The 12,734-nt window shown below is 51.3% G+C and overlaps 8 protein-coding genes across 8 annotated transcripts; 3 read left to right on the forward strand and 5 right to left on the reverse strand.

Annotated features, from left to right (window-relative positions):
- Window positions 1–557: 557 nt before the first annotated feature.
- On the forward strand, window positions 558–1,909 carry GT037_003907 (sequence-specific dna binding rna polymerase ii transcription factor; the record flags this gene model as incomplete). Its single annotated transcript, XM_038928954.1, has 2 exons — window positions 558–743; window positions 893–1,909. The coding sequence occupies 2 exons, from the start codon at window positions 558–560 to the stop codon at window positions 1,907–1,909; spliced, it is 1,203 nt and encodes a 400-aa protein (XP_038788661.1).
- A 79-nt stretch (window positions 1,910–1,988) lies between these two features.
- Window positions 1,989–3,080, reverse strand: GT037_003908 (uncharacterized protein; the record flags this gene model as incomplete). The annotated part of the gene is made up of 3 exons (XM_038928955.1): window positions 1,989–2,290; window positions 2,340–2,793; window positions 2,847–3,080. Coding segments are annotated over 3 exons (990 nt in total), but the record flags the coding sequence as incomplete, so codon positions are not given.
- Window positions 3,081–3,991: 911 nt separating this feature from the next.
- GT037_003909 (uncharacterized protein) lies at window positions 3,992–6,219 on the reverse strand (the record flags this gene model as incomplete). The annotated part of the gene is made up of 2 exons (XM_038928956.1): window positions 3,992–4,847; window positions 5,255–6,219. The coding sequence occupies 2 exons, from the start codon at window positions 6,217–6,219 to the stop codon at window positions 3,992–3,994; spliced, it is 1,821 nt and encodes a 606-aa protein (XP_038788663.1).
- A 774-nt stretch (window positions 6,220–6,993) lies between these two features.
- On the forward strand, window positions 6,994–7,596 carry GT037_003910 (uncharacterized protein; the record flags this gene model as incomplete). Its single annotated transcript, XM_038928957.1, has 1 exon — window positions 6,994–7,596. The coding sequence occupies one exon, from the start codon at window positions 6,994–6,996 to the stop codon at window positions 7,594–7,596; it is 603 nt and encodes a 200-aa protein (XP_038788664.1).
- A 293-nt stretch (window positions 7,597–7,889) lies between these two features.
- On the reverse strand, window positions 7,890–8,753 carry GT037_003911 (uncharacterized protein; the record flags this gene model as incomplete). Its single annotated transcript, XM_038928958.1, has 1 exon — window positions 7,890–8,753. The coding sequence occupies one exon, from the start codon at window positions 8,751–8,753 to the stop codon at window positions 7,890–7,892; it is 864 nt and encodes a 287-aa protein (XP_038788665.1).
- A 942-nt stretch (window positions 8,754–9,695) lies between these two features.
- Window positions 9,696–10,083, reverse strand: GT037_003912 (uncharacterized protein; the record flags this gene model as incomplete). Its single annotated transcript, XM_038928959.1, has 3 exons — window positions 9,696–9,720; window positions 9,769–9,905; window positions 9,970–10,083. 3 exons carry the CDS (start codon window positions 10,081–10,083, stop codon window positions 9,696–9,698), a joined length of 276 nt encoding a protein of 91 aa, XP_038788666.1.
- Window positions 10,084–10,882: 799 nt separating this feature from the next.
- GT037_003913 (uncharacterized protein) lies at window positions 10,883–11,177 on the forward strand (the record flags this gene model as incomplete). The annotated part of the gene is made up of 2 exons (XM_038928960.1): window positions 10,883–10,990; window positions 11,043–11,177. The coding sequence occupies 2 exons, from the start codon at window positions 10,883–10,885 to the stop codon at window positions 11,175–11,177; spliced, it is 243 nt and encodes an 80-aa protein (XP_038788667.1).
- A 482-nt stretch (window positions 11,178–11,659) lies between these two features.
- Window positions 11,660–12,389, reverse strand: GT037_003914 (uncharacterized protein; the record flags this gene model as incomplete). The annotated part of the gene is made up of 2 exons (XM_038928961.1): window positions 11,660–12,155; window positions 12,211–12,389. The coding sequence occupies 2 exons, from the start codon at window positions 12,387–12,389 to the stop codon at window positions 11,660–11,662; spliced, it is 675 nt and encodes a 224-aa protein (XP_038788668.1).
- Window positions 12,390–12,734: the final 345 nt, after the last annotated feature.

Raw genomic sequence — 12,734 nt, forward strand, 5'->3', positions numbered from 1 at the left:
TGGATCAGAGCAGCGGGCCATGTTATGGTTATATGTGCTCTCAAACCGCCGACGCGGCCCTAGGCAAGATTCGGCGCAGTTCATAAATAGGAGCACGGCATGTCATTCTCTGCAGATTTAGCCCTGCTAAGTGGAGCATGATAGGAGTGCACCAAACTTCTATACCTAGAAACTGCGTATTCAAAGAGAACACGAGCAATGCGAGTACTAGCGGCTTGGCAACACGATCGGAGAGAAGAGCCCGGGCCTATTCGTGTCGCATGAGGGGCGATCGACGCGCGATCTGAACACTCGTTGCGAAGCTACAAACGCAGAGGATGTTTGAAAAGGGAAAGAGAGTCGAGCGGCTTCGGCCCAGTGAGTGTTCGGAGAGGTCTTTCCCTGGAGATGTTTGCGATGCTGCGGCCAGCGACGCAATATAGAAGGACGCTAGAAGCGATGATGTAGGCCGCTAGCCGAAGCCTCTTTGGGGCCGTTGTCTCTCTTAAGATACGCGCTCCTCGCTCAGAATACGCCTTCCGATGCCTCAACGTCTTCGACGCGACGGCACCATAGACATGCAGCAAGACTCGCCACTCACGGAGGCCACATCGGACTCGAGGGGAGCGTCCCTTTTGACTTCACGCGAGCCTTCTCCGTCCGACCACAGTGGAAGGGGCACGTCAAGACGATCGAAGATAACAAGGAAGTCTCATCGCAAGTCACGGGCTGGATGCGTAAATTGCAAGTCACGTCGCATCAAGGTACGTATATTATGTGCTGGCCGCAATCATTCGCGACACTCTTCTCGAGAAGCGAGAGAAATTCCAGAGCATGTATACAACATGGCGAACATGTATTGGACGTGGGGTTAAGTTGGACGTCATGCTCAACGTGCTAACAACATGCTTAGTGTGACGAGGGCAAGCCATCTTGTGCCAACTGTAAACGAAGGCAAGCTCGCTGCGAATATCCCGCCAATCCCGCGATCTCCGCTGCCGTATCAGGACTTGCGGATCCAAGAGAGCCAGGTGACCTTCCGATATCTGAAATTGAACTCACATACCACTGGGCAACGACGACATGTCACTCATTCTCAGCATGGCCTGCTGGCGTGGCTCGTGTACAAGCTTTAACCGAAGAAGTCGCGATGAAAAACCAGCACGTATTGCACCTCATATTTGCGTTTACGGCTCTTCATCTCGCCGTTTGTCGCCCAAACCGCAAAGAATACTACACCGCCACTGCAGATTACCACTACGAGCGAGCGCTCGCACTCGTTACTCCAGAGATAGCCAGCCTCAGTCCTGATAACTGTGACGCGGTCCTTCAATCTGTTCAGATGATCTGCTTTGTCAGCTGGGCAAGAGGACCGCAGGCTGGTGAGTACCTTGCTTTTGGCAAGCATGGAAGATCGGACTGGCTGGTCATGTTTCGTGGAATCCGTACAACACTGACTTCGCTCCCGAGAGACCATTTCTCTAAGACGCATGGGCCAAATACTCGTGGCAAAGGTCGACTTCTACCACCCTGGGACGGGCCATTCGAGTACGAAAAGCAGTTAAAGGAGCTGAAAGAGCATGTTGAGTTCGTCTCCGAGCCCGCTGACCGTGATGACAACGTGGACAGCGTTGAGGTCTTGCAGGAGATGTACTCCAATCGTTACGGTGGCAAAGATGGAGAATATCATGTCGCTTTTGGGTGGCTCTATCGCATGAGCGAAGACTTTCTCGACCGACTTCAACGATGCGACCCGCTGCCGCTCATCGTCTACGCTCACTTTGTCGTCCTCATGCACGACTTGGAAAAATTCTGGTATATGAAAGGGTGGACATATCATGTTATGAGTGGCATCTACGAAGCGCTACCTATCGAACATAAAGCATACATAAGCTGGCCAATGGCGAGGGTTGGGTGGATAGCGCCTTGATTTGTTCGCTCTCTGCTCGTAGCAGGTTGCGCTAATTACCCAGGAGCCAACACATACCCCCTCATAAGATACGTTCTAGTCAATTGGACCACGGATGGCCTTCGATTCCCAGCTTAGCACCAAGGAAAGCAAGCCTTAGGAGCTTCTGCTCGGTGATCTCCGACTTGTGTTTCTCCAGTTCGTCAAGATCCCAGTTCACACTGACGAAAGAGCCCTTCAAGTAATCTGCCTTAGGCTGGGCAAGATACAAAGACAATCCACCTGTCTGAATGCCTTTGTCAAGCGCGAAGGGCGTGAGCGAATCAACGATCATACCACGCTGCGTCTCTGTTGCGGCGACGATTCCTGGATGAACAGTGAAGACGCGGAGATTTGGTTTCTCTATTAGAGAGTCAGTGACGATATGATTTTCAGATCAATTGGATCTTACCAGCATCCAGATACTCAGCCAGCTTGAGCAACGCCATCTTACTTCCAGAGTACGAGCTCATACCAGCAAACGTGAACGATGCACCCAGTGTACCAACAAAGATAAGGGTGCCAGCCGCTACAGCCTTGAGGTAGTAGTGCGCAAGGATGTAAGAGCCTTTGACGTTGACCTCGTAGTCGCTGAACCAAGCATTGGGAGGCAAGTCACCCACCGGTCCCCCGCCTATGCTCCCAGCGGCGTGTAGTACCACATCCACGGTACCAAATTGGTTTATAGCGTTGGTGAACATCGCTTCGACATCAGCCTCGTTGGTCAAGTCGGCGGATAGGCAGAGCACCCGGGTAGAAGGGCTGAGCGATGCAATGGCCTCTGCCGGTTCCTTGAGACCCTCTTCATTGCGACCTGTGAGCACGATGCCCCCTGCGCCGGCAATTGCCCAGGCTCGCGCAACTTCCTGAAGCATACGTTAGCGAGCATGTGGGATAATGCTTTATGGTTTTGACATACACCACCCAGTCCACCTGTAGCACCAGTAATTAGAATGGTTTTGCCTTTGGCACTCAACTCGGGTTTCTTGGGGTCGATTGCCGGATAGATATCACGGCGGAGCGTCTTGGTGACCTGAAAAGGTGCGGTAAAGGCGTTAGGATCCATGTTAATAATATGTGTTGGCAGATGCGATTCAAGTTGAACAAGCTTTGCAAGAAAAGATCCGAAAGGGTTGTTGTCGTTCGAATCTTCGCTGTCTTCACAATTGGCTGATGATCAATACATCACCTGCATCCCGTTTTATATGCCTCGATACTTTGCCCTCCCTACTCCGGTCTGCTATCGTTCAACACCAAATCCAGCATAGTCACATCTCGTACACCACTTCTTCAGCTTCGAAGCATTGAAAAGCATTGAAAAGCAGCATTTCCAAGCATTATTTACAAACACCGAGTAGTATTTCAAAGTGCTTAGAAATAACATACAAGGCCGCATCCCACATCGAGGGCGTCAAGGCTACAGGCGAACTTTGTGGGGTGGTCTCTTAATTGCGCTCATTTGGTTGGTGGAAGTCGGGTGGAGAACCGTGCGCTTGCGATATCGAGGGGGCTAGTGCTGACAGCTACTACGAACATCATCTGGAAATTGTGGGTATATTATACTCGGTGCCGACATGGATTGCATGCTTGTTCAGAATAAGCTTTCTTGTGGGATGTTGGTGAACCATATCCAAATGATCACTGATTTTGAGATGGCTAAAACGTGCGCACTCGTTTGAAGTGTATGATTTGAGTTGATTTTCTGAAGCTTGGCCTTGCTCGTCATCGAAAAGCATGATGGGAGACCGTTTTGCATATATGCCAAAGCCATGGTAGTAGCCCGCGAGACTACAGTACAGTATCCGACTCCGGACCAGAAATTAGGTTCATGTTCAAATCCCTGTCCATCCATCATACTGCCATCTTCAAGCATGCAGACGTCAGACTCAAGACCGCCTCTTGAACGGCAAATGGGCGAAGGTTACATGTCCACCTCATCGTACCCAATCAACGCGCATGCTCGGCCTGAAACCAAGTAAGACGGATGTGGCCTTGGTATAGTTTGACCTGGGTTCGTTAAAACGAGAGTTGCGCTTAGCAGCACCGGAATGGCAATAGAAAAGGCTAGTATGCAGAGCGACAGGTGTACCGGCCCATGGCGCCCAGGTGGTACGACCTCTTAATGGGATACGAAATGTATGCGCCAGTTGGCAGGTTGTAGGCGATGCTATCTGCAAGCTGGGGCCGGACAAGTGCGGTCATTGCTTCTGGGATTGTGAACATAATATCTGTAGAAGTCGATGGCTCCCAAGTGTCATTGGCTGACCTTGCCGTTGTCCCCTCCTCTCTCGTCGCTTCTCTTTCTGCGTTCCAAACCCGTTGTTCCGATTGTTCCCACTTTTGCGGACGCTTACTAAAGCGGTGTGTAAGTACCTGTGGCTTCTGTGGCAAGGTCCATCTTTCTTCGCCTTCGTTCTGATCTATGATTCTCTCTGGACAGTGCTGTCCTGCCGATTTGGAATGCTCTGATTGCTCCTGCTCCAGCGTTGCCATCGTGTGAGCCAATGGCCGTGCAGATGTCATATAGGGAGGATTTGGAAAGCGTTCACGAGTGTTTCCGAGCTTCTTGCTACGCAGAGCGTACCTTGAGTGGCTTTGCTCCTCGGCTTGATGTTGAAGAGGTTTAGATTTCGATAAAAACGTAGGGAAACCCTCTTCCACCTCATCACTCAATGTCAGATTAATGAATTGGGATATCTGGCCTGGAAAGGACTTGGCTCGCGAGGTCTCGGTAGGCTGCTGGATCTTTGGCTGGGTCTTTATGTATCGCACGTCGATCTGCGCAGTTGTGTTGCCCGCGGCCTTGGATCGCGCTGCCCTCCTTCGCTTGGTATGGCGTCGCGATTTGGACTGAGATGCTTCTAAATCTGGTTGCACGCATTTTCCGTGACTCGCCATGACGGGGTGAGATGTGATACAGCTGTGGGCATTCGCGAGCACAGATATTGGAGAGTATGGTACAAGGAAGTCGCAGTCAGACGAATCTGGATATGCGGACAAAGAGGTGTTGCAGGGTGTTGGCCGCAAAGGTGAGTAAGGTGAGTCCCAAAATTGCCGCTTGGACCGCCGCATCAACAAACGCTCGTAGAAGGTGCGTCCAGGCGGTAGCTATTGTGCAGCTATTGTGCAGCTATTGTGCAGCTATTGTGCAATCAGACCCGGCCCCGTCTGCCAGTCTTTGCATTGAAATCCTCGATTGCTTGCTTGAATCCAGGCCAGGCATTTCTAACCAGCGGGTTATTCTCCAGCGTTCGTATGTAATTTTCTGGGACATCGTGGAGCCGCTTTCCTTGGTGAATGCCTTTTTTGAATCTCCACGTGTCTGACGCCGAAGGAGCTTGTGACTGAGATGGCTGTGACTGTGGCTGTGGCTGTGGCTGTGGCCGCGATGATTGCGGCTGGGTCCGTTGGGGTTGGATCTGCGGCTGGTCGGCCTGTGGTGGCTTAAGACGTGCTTGTCCCGGCCTGTGGTATTCGAATGCTTCCAGGAGACCCGCGTGCTTGTCTATGTACTTGTAGAGCTGACCGCCAATCGTCTTAACGTAGTTGTCAGGAACATCCGCGAAGCGCTTGCCGCTGTGCGCTCCAAATGTCCATACGTAGTCGCGGGCAGGGTTGTACTCGGGTGTTGGTGGTTCGTTGATAGAACCGTGGCTGGTGGCGCTGCTAATGCTCGATCGACGGGACAGTGGGGAGGGCGCGAAGGAGATGTATGCGCTCGAATCGGCAGAAGTGTCTTCCTGGTAGAGGAGGTAGCGCACTCGGGTCGTCGTCGTAGTCAGTGGGAAGTTGCGCAGATAGATGTGATGGTATACGGCAACGGCGGCGGCCTCGGTAAACATGATTTGTGCTCTTGGTTGTCTCCCTCTACTCATCGTAGGCGGTGGCGCCTGTACGTTGATGGCGATGTCTTGGGCGTCGTACATGTCCTCGTCAAGGAGCTCGTCCGAGTCGCTGCTGTCGCCATGCACTTCCAGATCGAAGTCGTCGTCCCGTCTGCTGGACCGGTACAGCGCCTCGAAATTGTTCCCACCAGAGGACAGAGGGATGAAATCTTGTTCCGAGTCGTTCCTGCCATTCTTCTGTGCAAAACGACCGCCACGACTGCCTGCTTGTCCGCCGCGGCCTCGACCTCGCGCTCCGCCGCGTCCTCCGCCGCGCCCGTGTCGAGCATTGTGTATCGCCTTTTGCCGTGCTTTGTGTCTGATGGGGGGAGGTCCTGTTGGCTTGGAGCCCCTGGATTTGCGATTCGCAGCCGCACTCGAGCGCCGTTGCTGGCAAGGGCGCGACATTGCAACGACCGTGTTTGGTCGTGAAGCAGGCGGGATGACGAATTGCACCTTGTTGTGTGCTCAACGTCAGAGTCCAGGACGCTCGGCCCCACGCCTACCGAATTGCCCCTGCGCCATGACACATGCAACAGCACAAACAGTCATCTTTTCGCACAGATTGAACGTCTTCTGCCTTCCCTGACGATCGTGACCTCATCGCGTCGCTCCTAATTTCCCTCGCATCAGCTCATACTGTACCGAGCCGACCTCACGTAAGTTTGCCCAGCACAAAGAAACCCGCGCCGCCCGCACACATCGAGTTTTGGACATCTTCGCATTCCTTGCGGCTCAAGAATCCATCTCATTGCACAGTGTGGATGCTTGCCGCCCGGCTCCTGCTGAAGCACTCTATCCGACGCGTCTGCGCCGCAACCCCGCATCAGCCTTGCACCCAGCCGCCGCATGACCGCATCAGGTACTCAAGCGGGGCCCGCCGAGCAAGAATAGCAGTGATGAACGCGATAGACAGGGTGAAGGGCGGGTAGACCGCCGTAGTTGTTCTGAAACAATACCTCTCCACAGCCTGCAGTGAGGTACAAAGGTACCTTTGTTCAGCGCTACCACCATCTCCATTCACTTTCACCTTCTGCGCATCTTACTTGAATCACACAGCTGGCCTTGGATCCGGCTATCCGTGTGTCATCCATCTCTTGACTGACTGTGTCATCAACTCTGCTTCTACAACTACAAACCCAATACACAACAATACAAAGCATTCGCAAGCAGGTCTTCACAATGCACACCAATACTTTTGCCATCCTCTCATCCGTCCTCTTCCTCGCATTGTCGCCATGCGCAGCCCGCGTTGTACCTCCCCAACCTCCGCGCATCCTCTCCCGCGATGACGCACAGTCATTATTATCGACATCCGCTACATCTCTAGCCGATAAATGCACCTTCACTCTCTTCCACAAGCAACTCATCACCGCTGCTAAACCAAAATCGGCAAGCAAGGGCAAGATCAACTACATCCAAATTGACAGTTTGGAGGATCATACCAATGGGCTTACCATCGACGTCGCCTCTTCAAGACCACGGGCTGAGCGCAACTCGTACACAAAAATCTCTGCGAAGCAAGTACTCACCATTGCGGGGTTGTTGGATGACACTAGCCTGACCATTCACGGTACTGATGGGGATGATGCGCTGATCTTCGAGTCTAATGGCGTGAGCTGGGCGACAGAGGGCGGAAGTAAGAGACTGAGGCCTGACGCCTGGTGCAACTCAGGCATGTGGGTCGAGAGTGGAAGGGGAAGTAGGGAAAGAACAATGGAGTGCGCGTTTCCCTGTGCCAGGATTGAAGAGGACGGAGAGGACGAGAGAGAAGAGCTGCGGTAGATGACGTAGACGTAACATCCCGGATCAAAGTGTGAGCTTCCGCGAGATTTCCTTTGTACACTATACATTCTCCAACCCCTTGATACCCATCAATAAGAACAGCAGTCACAGCAGGCATCTGTGGAAAAACCGTAGGAAATTCATGACCTGAGCAAGTAATTGTTCGATTCTCTATTCAAAGTGCTCTATATTTGGACATCTACCAACGACGAAGTTACCACACAAATCACTCCACCTAAATGACCATTTCCGTGTCGCCGTCTATTCTTGACCCAACACTTTCCGACTTGTTTCTATCTGTTTCCAAAGGTCCAAGGATCTCTGGCCGCACCAAACCATGTCATGTCCCCACCCACCTTATTGCCACACTGACAACAGCCCCCTTCATTCTTTACTTCCTGCTCAATCGGCATCATCATCCTCGCCTCCAACCACCTCGCTAACCCCTCATCATCACAACCGGTAACCTTCGCAACCCCTACTCCTCTCACACCAGTGAACAGCCTCAAGTGCGAGTTATCAGCCCCGTCAAACATGCTCTGCCAAACCTTCACTTCTAAAAACTCAGCACCGGAGAATGCGGCCGTAGCTTGACTGCTAGTAAATCGGGGATCGATATCCAGACGTAGTTCAAGTTGCCAGCGATTGATCTTTGCGATGCCAGATTGAGACAAGATTGGCTTCTCTGGGCAGATCAGATGTGGCAGAGCGGTCAAGAGGGATCGGTGGGCGTGGAAGACATGTGTTGTGTAAAGAAGATCTTGGGCTTCTTCATGTATCTTGCGACATGTTTGAAGGATAGCTGGGTAAACAGCTGGTGGCTTCGATGGCGTAGAATACGTGGCTAGATTTTTGTGATGTGGTGTGTTGGGGCAGAGGAGCTCTTCGTAGATTTGATTGCGTAATTCCGCTGGAAGACGGAAAAAGATGGAAGTCGATTGGTTTTTTGTTCCATTATTTCTCATTGTTGATGTTCTTGTCGTTGTCGTTGCGAGTTGTGTTGACAGAGTAGGCTGGATCTGGGCTTCCGCTTGCCCGGTCAGAACAGGCGATAGCGGCGGCACATTGTAAAGCGTAGTGGTTGGGAACCAGGGCTCGTTCATTGCATGGTTTCCGGGCAGGTTGAAGTGCGCTGCGAAGTAATATGCTGTCGCCATGTCGTTTGATTTCGCTACTTTGCGAGTCTTTTTGGAGGCTAATTCAAATGTGGTTGATTTGTAGCCGTGTCCGAGGAATTCCGTCGAGTTGGTGTGTCTTTGAGTGTTTACCCTTAGCAGTGAACAACTCACGTAAGCTGATTCTTCTGTTGATTCAACTAGTGTGGATGTTTCTTGTCCTGTAACGGTATGCCGTTCGCTGCTGACTGCTTGGTTCGTTGTTTTTCCTTATCGGGTGATGCACTCCGCTATCAGGTGGCTTTCGCTGATGTTAAACTGACTGATAGATTGTTGATTCGATTAGATGATGTGCAGAGACTCCATTTGAGGGATTGGATCTTTATACGAAGCAGAGCATCCGAAGTATTCAGCTCAATCACCTTATCAACAGTACTGCTGTTGACGTGCCGTCACGTTAAGCTCTCCAAAGTTCGGACCGAAACGGGACTGGATCGTCTGCAAGTAGCGTGAATGTCGCGCCACATTTCTAGGCGTCACTCCACCGCCCTTTGTTGAGCTGCGTTCCTTGCATTATCCAGACCCATCTGGATAGACATGCATTTTTCTGCACTCATGTCCCTAATGCAGCTGGCGTCTCAAGGGCTCCCTTATAAGCAGAACACATTGCATCCTCACGTTGCTGATCCGTGTTGGCGCGCACCGGTAGGTCAATTACGCGCATCAACGGGCCGAGGCTGACATCACGTGTGCTGACCAACTCCTTTAGACCAGCGTAGAAGTAAAAGCTCTCATCTTTTCGTGCGTCACTCTCCACGATTGCAACCATCATCGGGTTGGTACTTTATAGCAATTATGATTGCACATTGAAAGATATGGGAGATTGTCTATGGTTGTGGAATTTGTTCCTACCCTACTCCTGAAACGACCCACATGCATCACCGCTCTACTTTCTATACACAGCGCACATACCATATTCTACATCTAGGAGGTGCTAGTGGAACCAGCCCTTCAAAGAGTCAACAATAGGACTGCAATTGGCGTAAAGGATACTTACTCGCATGGCTCGCGGAACTGGACGTTCCAGGCGCTGACGCTGGACCATGCACCACCAGCAGCGCAAGCAGCGCCGTCCTTGTTTCGCTTAGCATTCATGCAGACATCTTCGCATCTCTCCGCGCCACCATAAGCACTCTATAAAGGAGCAAAGCTCTGGTCAGCTTTATCCTTAGTTCCTTAATAACTTCGAGTATCTTACGGTGCTGGCGCAGCAGTGCGAACGGTCAGAGAACAAGCATTGACAGGTATGAGAAGCTTGAACACCAAAGGCGAAAGCGAAGATGAACGCAGCGACGGAGGTAATGCGGACCATTATGAAAGCTGGGAAGAGACGAGGGGTAGTTGAAATAGTGTTTTTAGAGTCGCGGAAGAGGTACCGATGATTTGGTTGATGTCCTTACCAGAGACGCGGAACCACTGAGACTTTAACGTGTTGCTGTTGACTACACTCACTACGATCAACTTCGGATCAACTTCGGAACTGGTGTTGTACAATGGCCGAGAACCCGGATTGGGGTCGATGGGGCTGTTTTCGGACCTTTGGTGTACCTTTCTCGGACCTTCCAAGCCCTGCTTAACCAGGTACCAATCTCGGCATCCTTCCCTCATCGCGCTGAACACACCGCACATTGTGATCAATGGTGGTGATCCAAAGCCTCATCGGTAAGTATCTCGACGATATCTCGGTCACTCATGTGAGTACCCCTTGGAATAGCCCTCTTGTCTTAGGTGAGCTTCTCCTTTCAGCCAAGATCAAACAGACCCACCCAACACGTGGAGATGTTATACGAGGTATACTCTGACTCTATGTGGTAAGCACACTGCTGATCGCATGGCTTCCTCTACTAGCGCACTCGTATTTTGCTCAACACTCGGGGTGTCAAGGAAACAATGGCGATTACCGCACTACTACACTTGGGTCGTGGAGTTTATGGACCGACATATTGACACAAGTGTCACCGAGACTGAGTATGTTGTCACACTTTCACGTAGTCGTAACACTATAAAACACCTTGACAGCCCAGCCTCAGTGATTAGTTAAATCACAGTTCCTACATCCATTGGGACCAAGTCTATCATCATCTACCTTACTTTCTCAACCTACCGCCAACATGCGCTTCTCAGCTGTCATCGGGCTGCTTCTTACCATGGCCGTTGGTACCCAGGCCGGCTTGTACTGCCAGTGCTTGTACTCGGATGGTTCCCACTGCTGTATCGCGGTAAGCATCCTGAGACCTTTGAGGAGAAAGACAAAACTAACTAGAATTACAGGACAACAGAGGTGACTGCACTTCATCCTGCAAGGACGTTAAGCCGCTGTTCGAAGACAAAGGCTGCAACGCTGGTGGAAAGTTCTCTGACGTGAGCGCCTGGAACGCTCAGTGGCGCACAGCCTGCAACGACTAAGCTCCTTACGAAGTCTTTGGAAACCCGAGGAGCAGTCAACCGTTTCGTAAAGAATGATAGACAGAAGTGTGGGATTACGGCATGAGGCATACGCAACACCAATTGTACATCCATGGTCAGAAAAAACAGTTCCACCACATTTCCGCCGACTCGACACTTTAACACAACCTCTCCCTTGATAATTGCTCCTAGTTCTCGCTTTCATACCAAACAGTGATGTAGTGAAAGTACATTGGCAACTTCTGATATCAGCATCAGTAAAATTCTCGCAATGTTACTAAAAGTTGTTTACATTAACAATCGCCTACTTTTCTATGTTGCTTCCCATGCTTATAATCGTTATCATACTTCGTATAGTAAACTTGTCTCGTGAATCGTTCGTGCTTCATATGTGACGATGCTGTATTTCCAGATCTGCGCTCCGCAGAGTAGTATTGGGCTTCCACCCATCCCCCTTAAGTGTTTGTGTTCATCCCATAATCTTATACGACTATTGCCGCCATGCCAACACCGACGACTGCAGCGAGACCCTTAGACCAACCTAATTCTGATGTAGGAGCAGAATTTACTACGACGGTTCGCGTTACACCGGTTCTACCAGTCAACGTGCCCATACCGATCACGCCTACTCCTGGAAGTGGAGCATGCGTTTGTGCAGGCTCGAAGTCGAGGGATATGGTGTGTGGCCACCAGGTTGAATATGTTCCGCCGATCCATGTCTCAGCCCATACTACGGTGTAGAAGGGCACGTTGCTGAATGTACTAGTAGGTACCGCCAAGCGCGTGACATCTGCATCCGCTGTCCCAGCAACGTTGAAGGACGGTACAAGAGCCGGAGGTACGGGAGCTGGCGGTGGTATAGGCTTGACAGTAGTGACAGGCTTTGCAGTTGCTGTTACAGTCACTATGATCGGGGCACGCGGTTGCTGATCAGGTGGTGCACCACGTACTTGAGCAATGCCCTGTGCCTGACGAAGTCTAAATCGTGTCAGTAGCTGTTTTAGCGTAGTAGTTTCTTACAGTGTGTGGTTACTCAATGCCTTTCGAATGGCCCGTGGGTGTCACAGCGGGCAGACTCGACGTAGGCAGCGAAGCTGGGCTCGCGCTTGTCGTCGTGTCATCCTCAAAGTCTTGCAGGTACTCCGACTCGGCGAAGAGCCTACCGTTCACCATTACCGGTAGTATCAAAGCGAGGGGTGTCTGGAATCGCATCTTGTGGGAGGTTGAGAGATGGACGAAAGAGTGACCGACCACGAGTCGTTTCCGTTTGTGCGAGCTTGAAACCGAAATGCAGGCTCGGTATTAAGCAGACCGACAGGACGAGACAAATTATACTAGAGGCGCAAGAGGCAGGCAGGAAAAGATCCACCGGCGGCACAGTCGTGTCGAGAATATTTGCAATGGCGGGATGTCACTTGAAAATGAAAATGTATCGTGATGAGCGGTAGAAAAAGCGATAGGTAGAAGGTAAACAAGCCAAAAGTCAAGGACCTAGAGACGTGCGAGAGCTGCTGAATCCAAAAGAAGGGTGGAACCAAGCAAGTGTGTGACTGAAAG

This window comes from Alternaria burnsii (genome assembly GCF_013036055.1).
Source record: "Alternaria burnsii strain CBS107.38 chromosome Unknown 730, whole genome shotgun sequence".
Taxonomy (NCBI): Eukaryota; Fungi; Ascomycota; class Dothideomycetes; order Pleosporales; family Pleosporaceae; genus Alternaria; species Alternaria burnsii.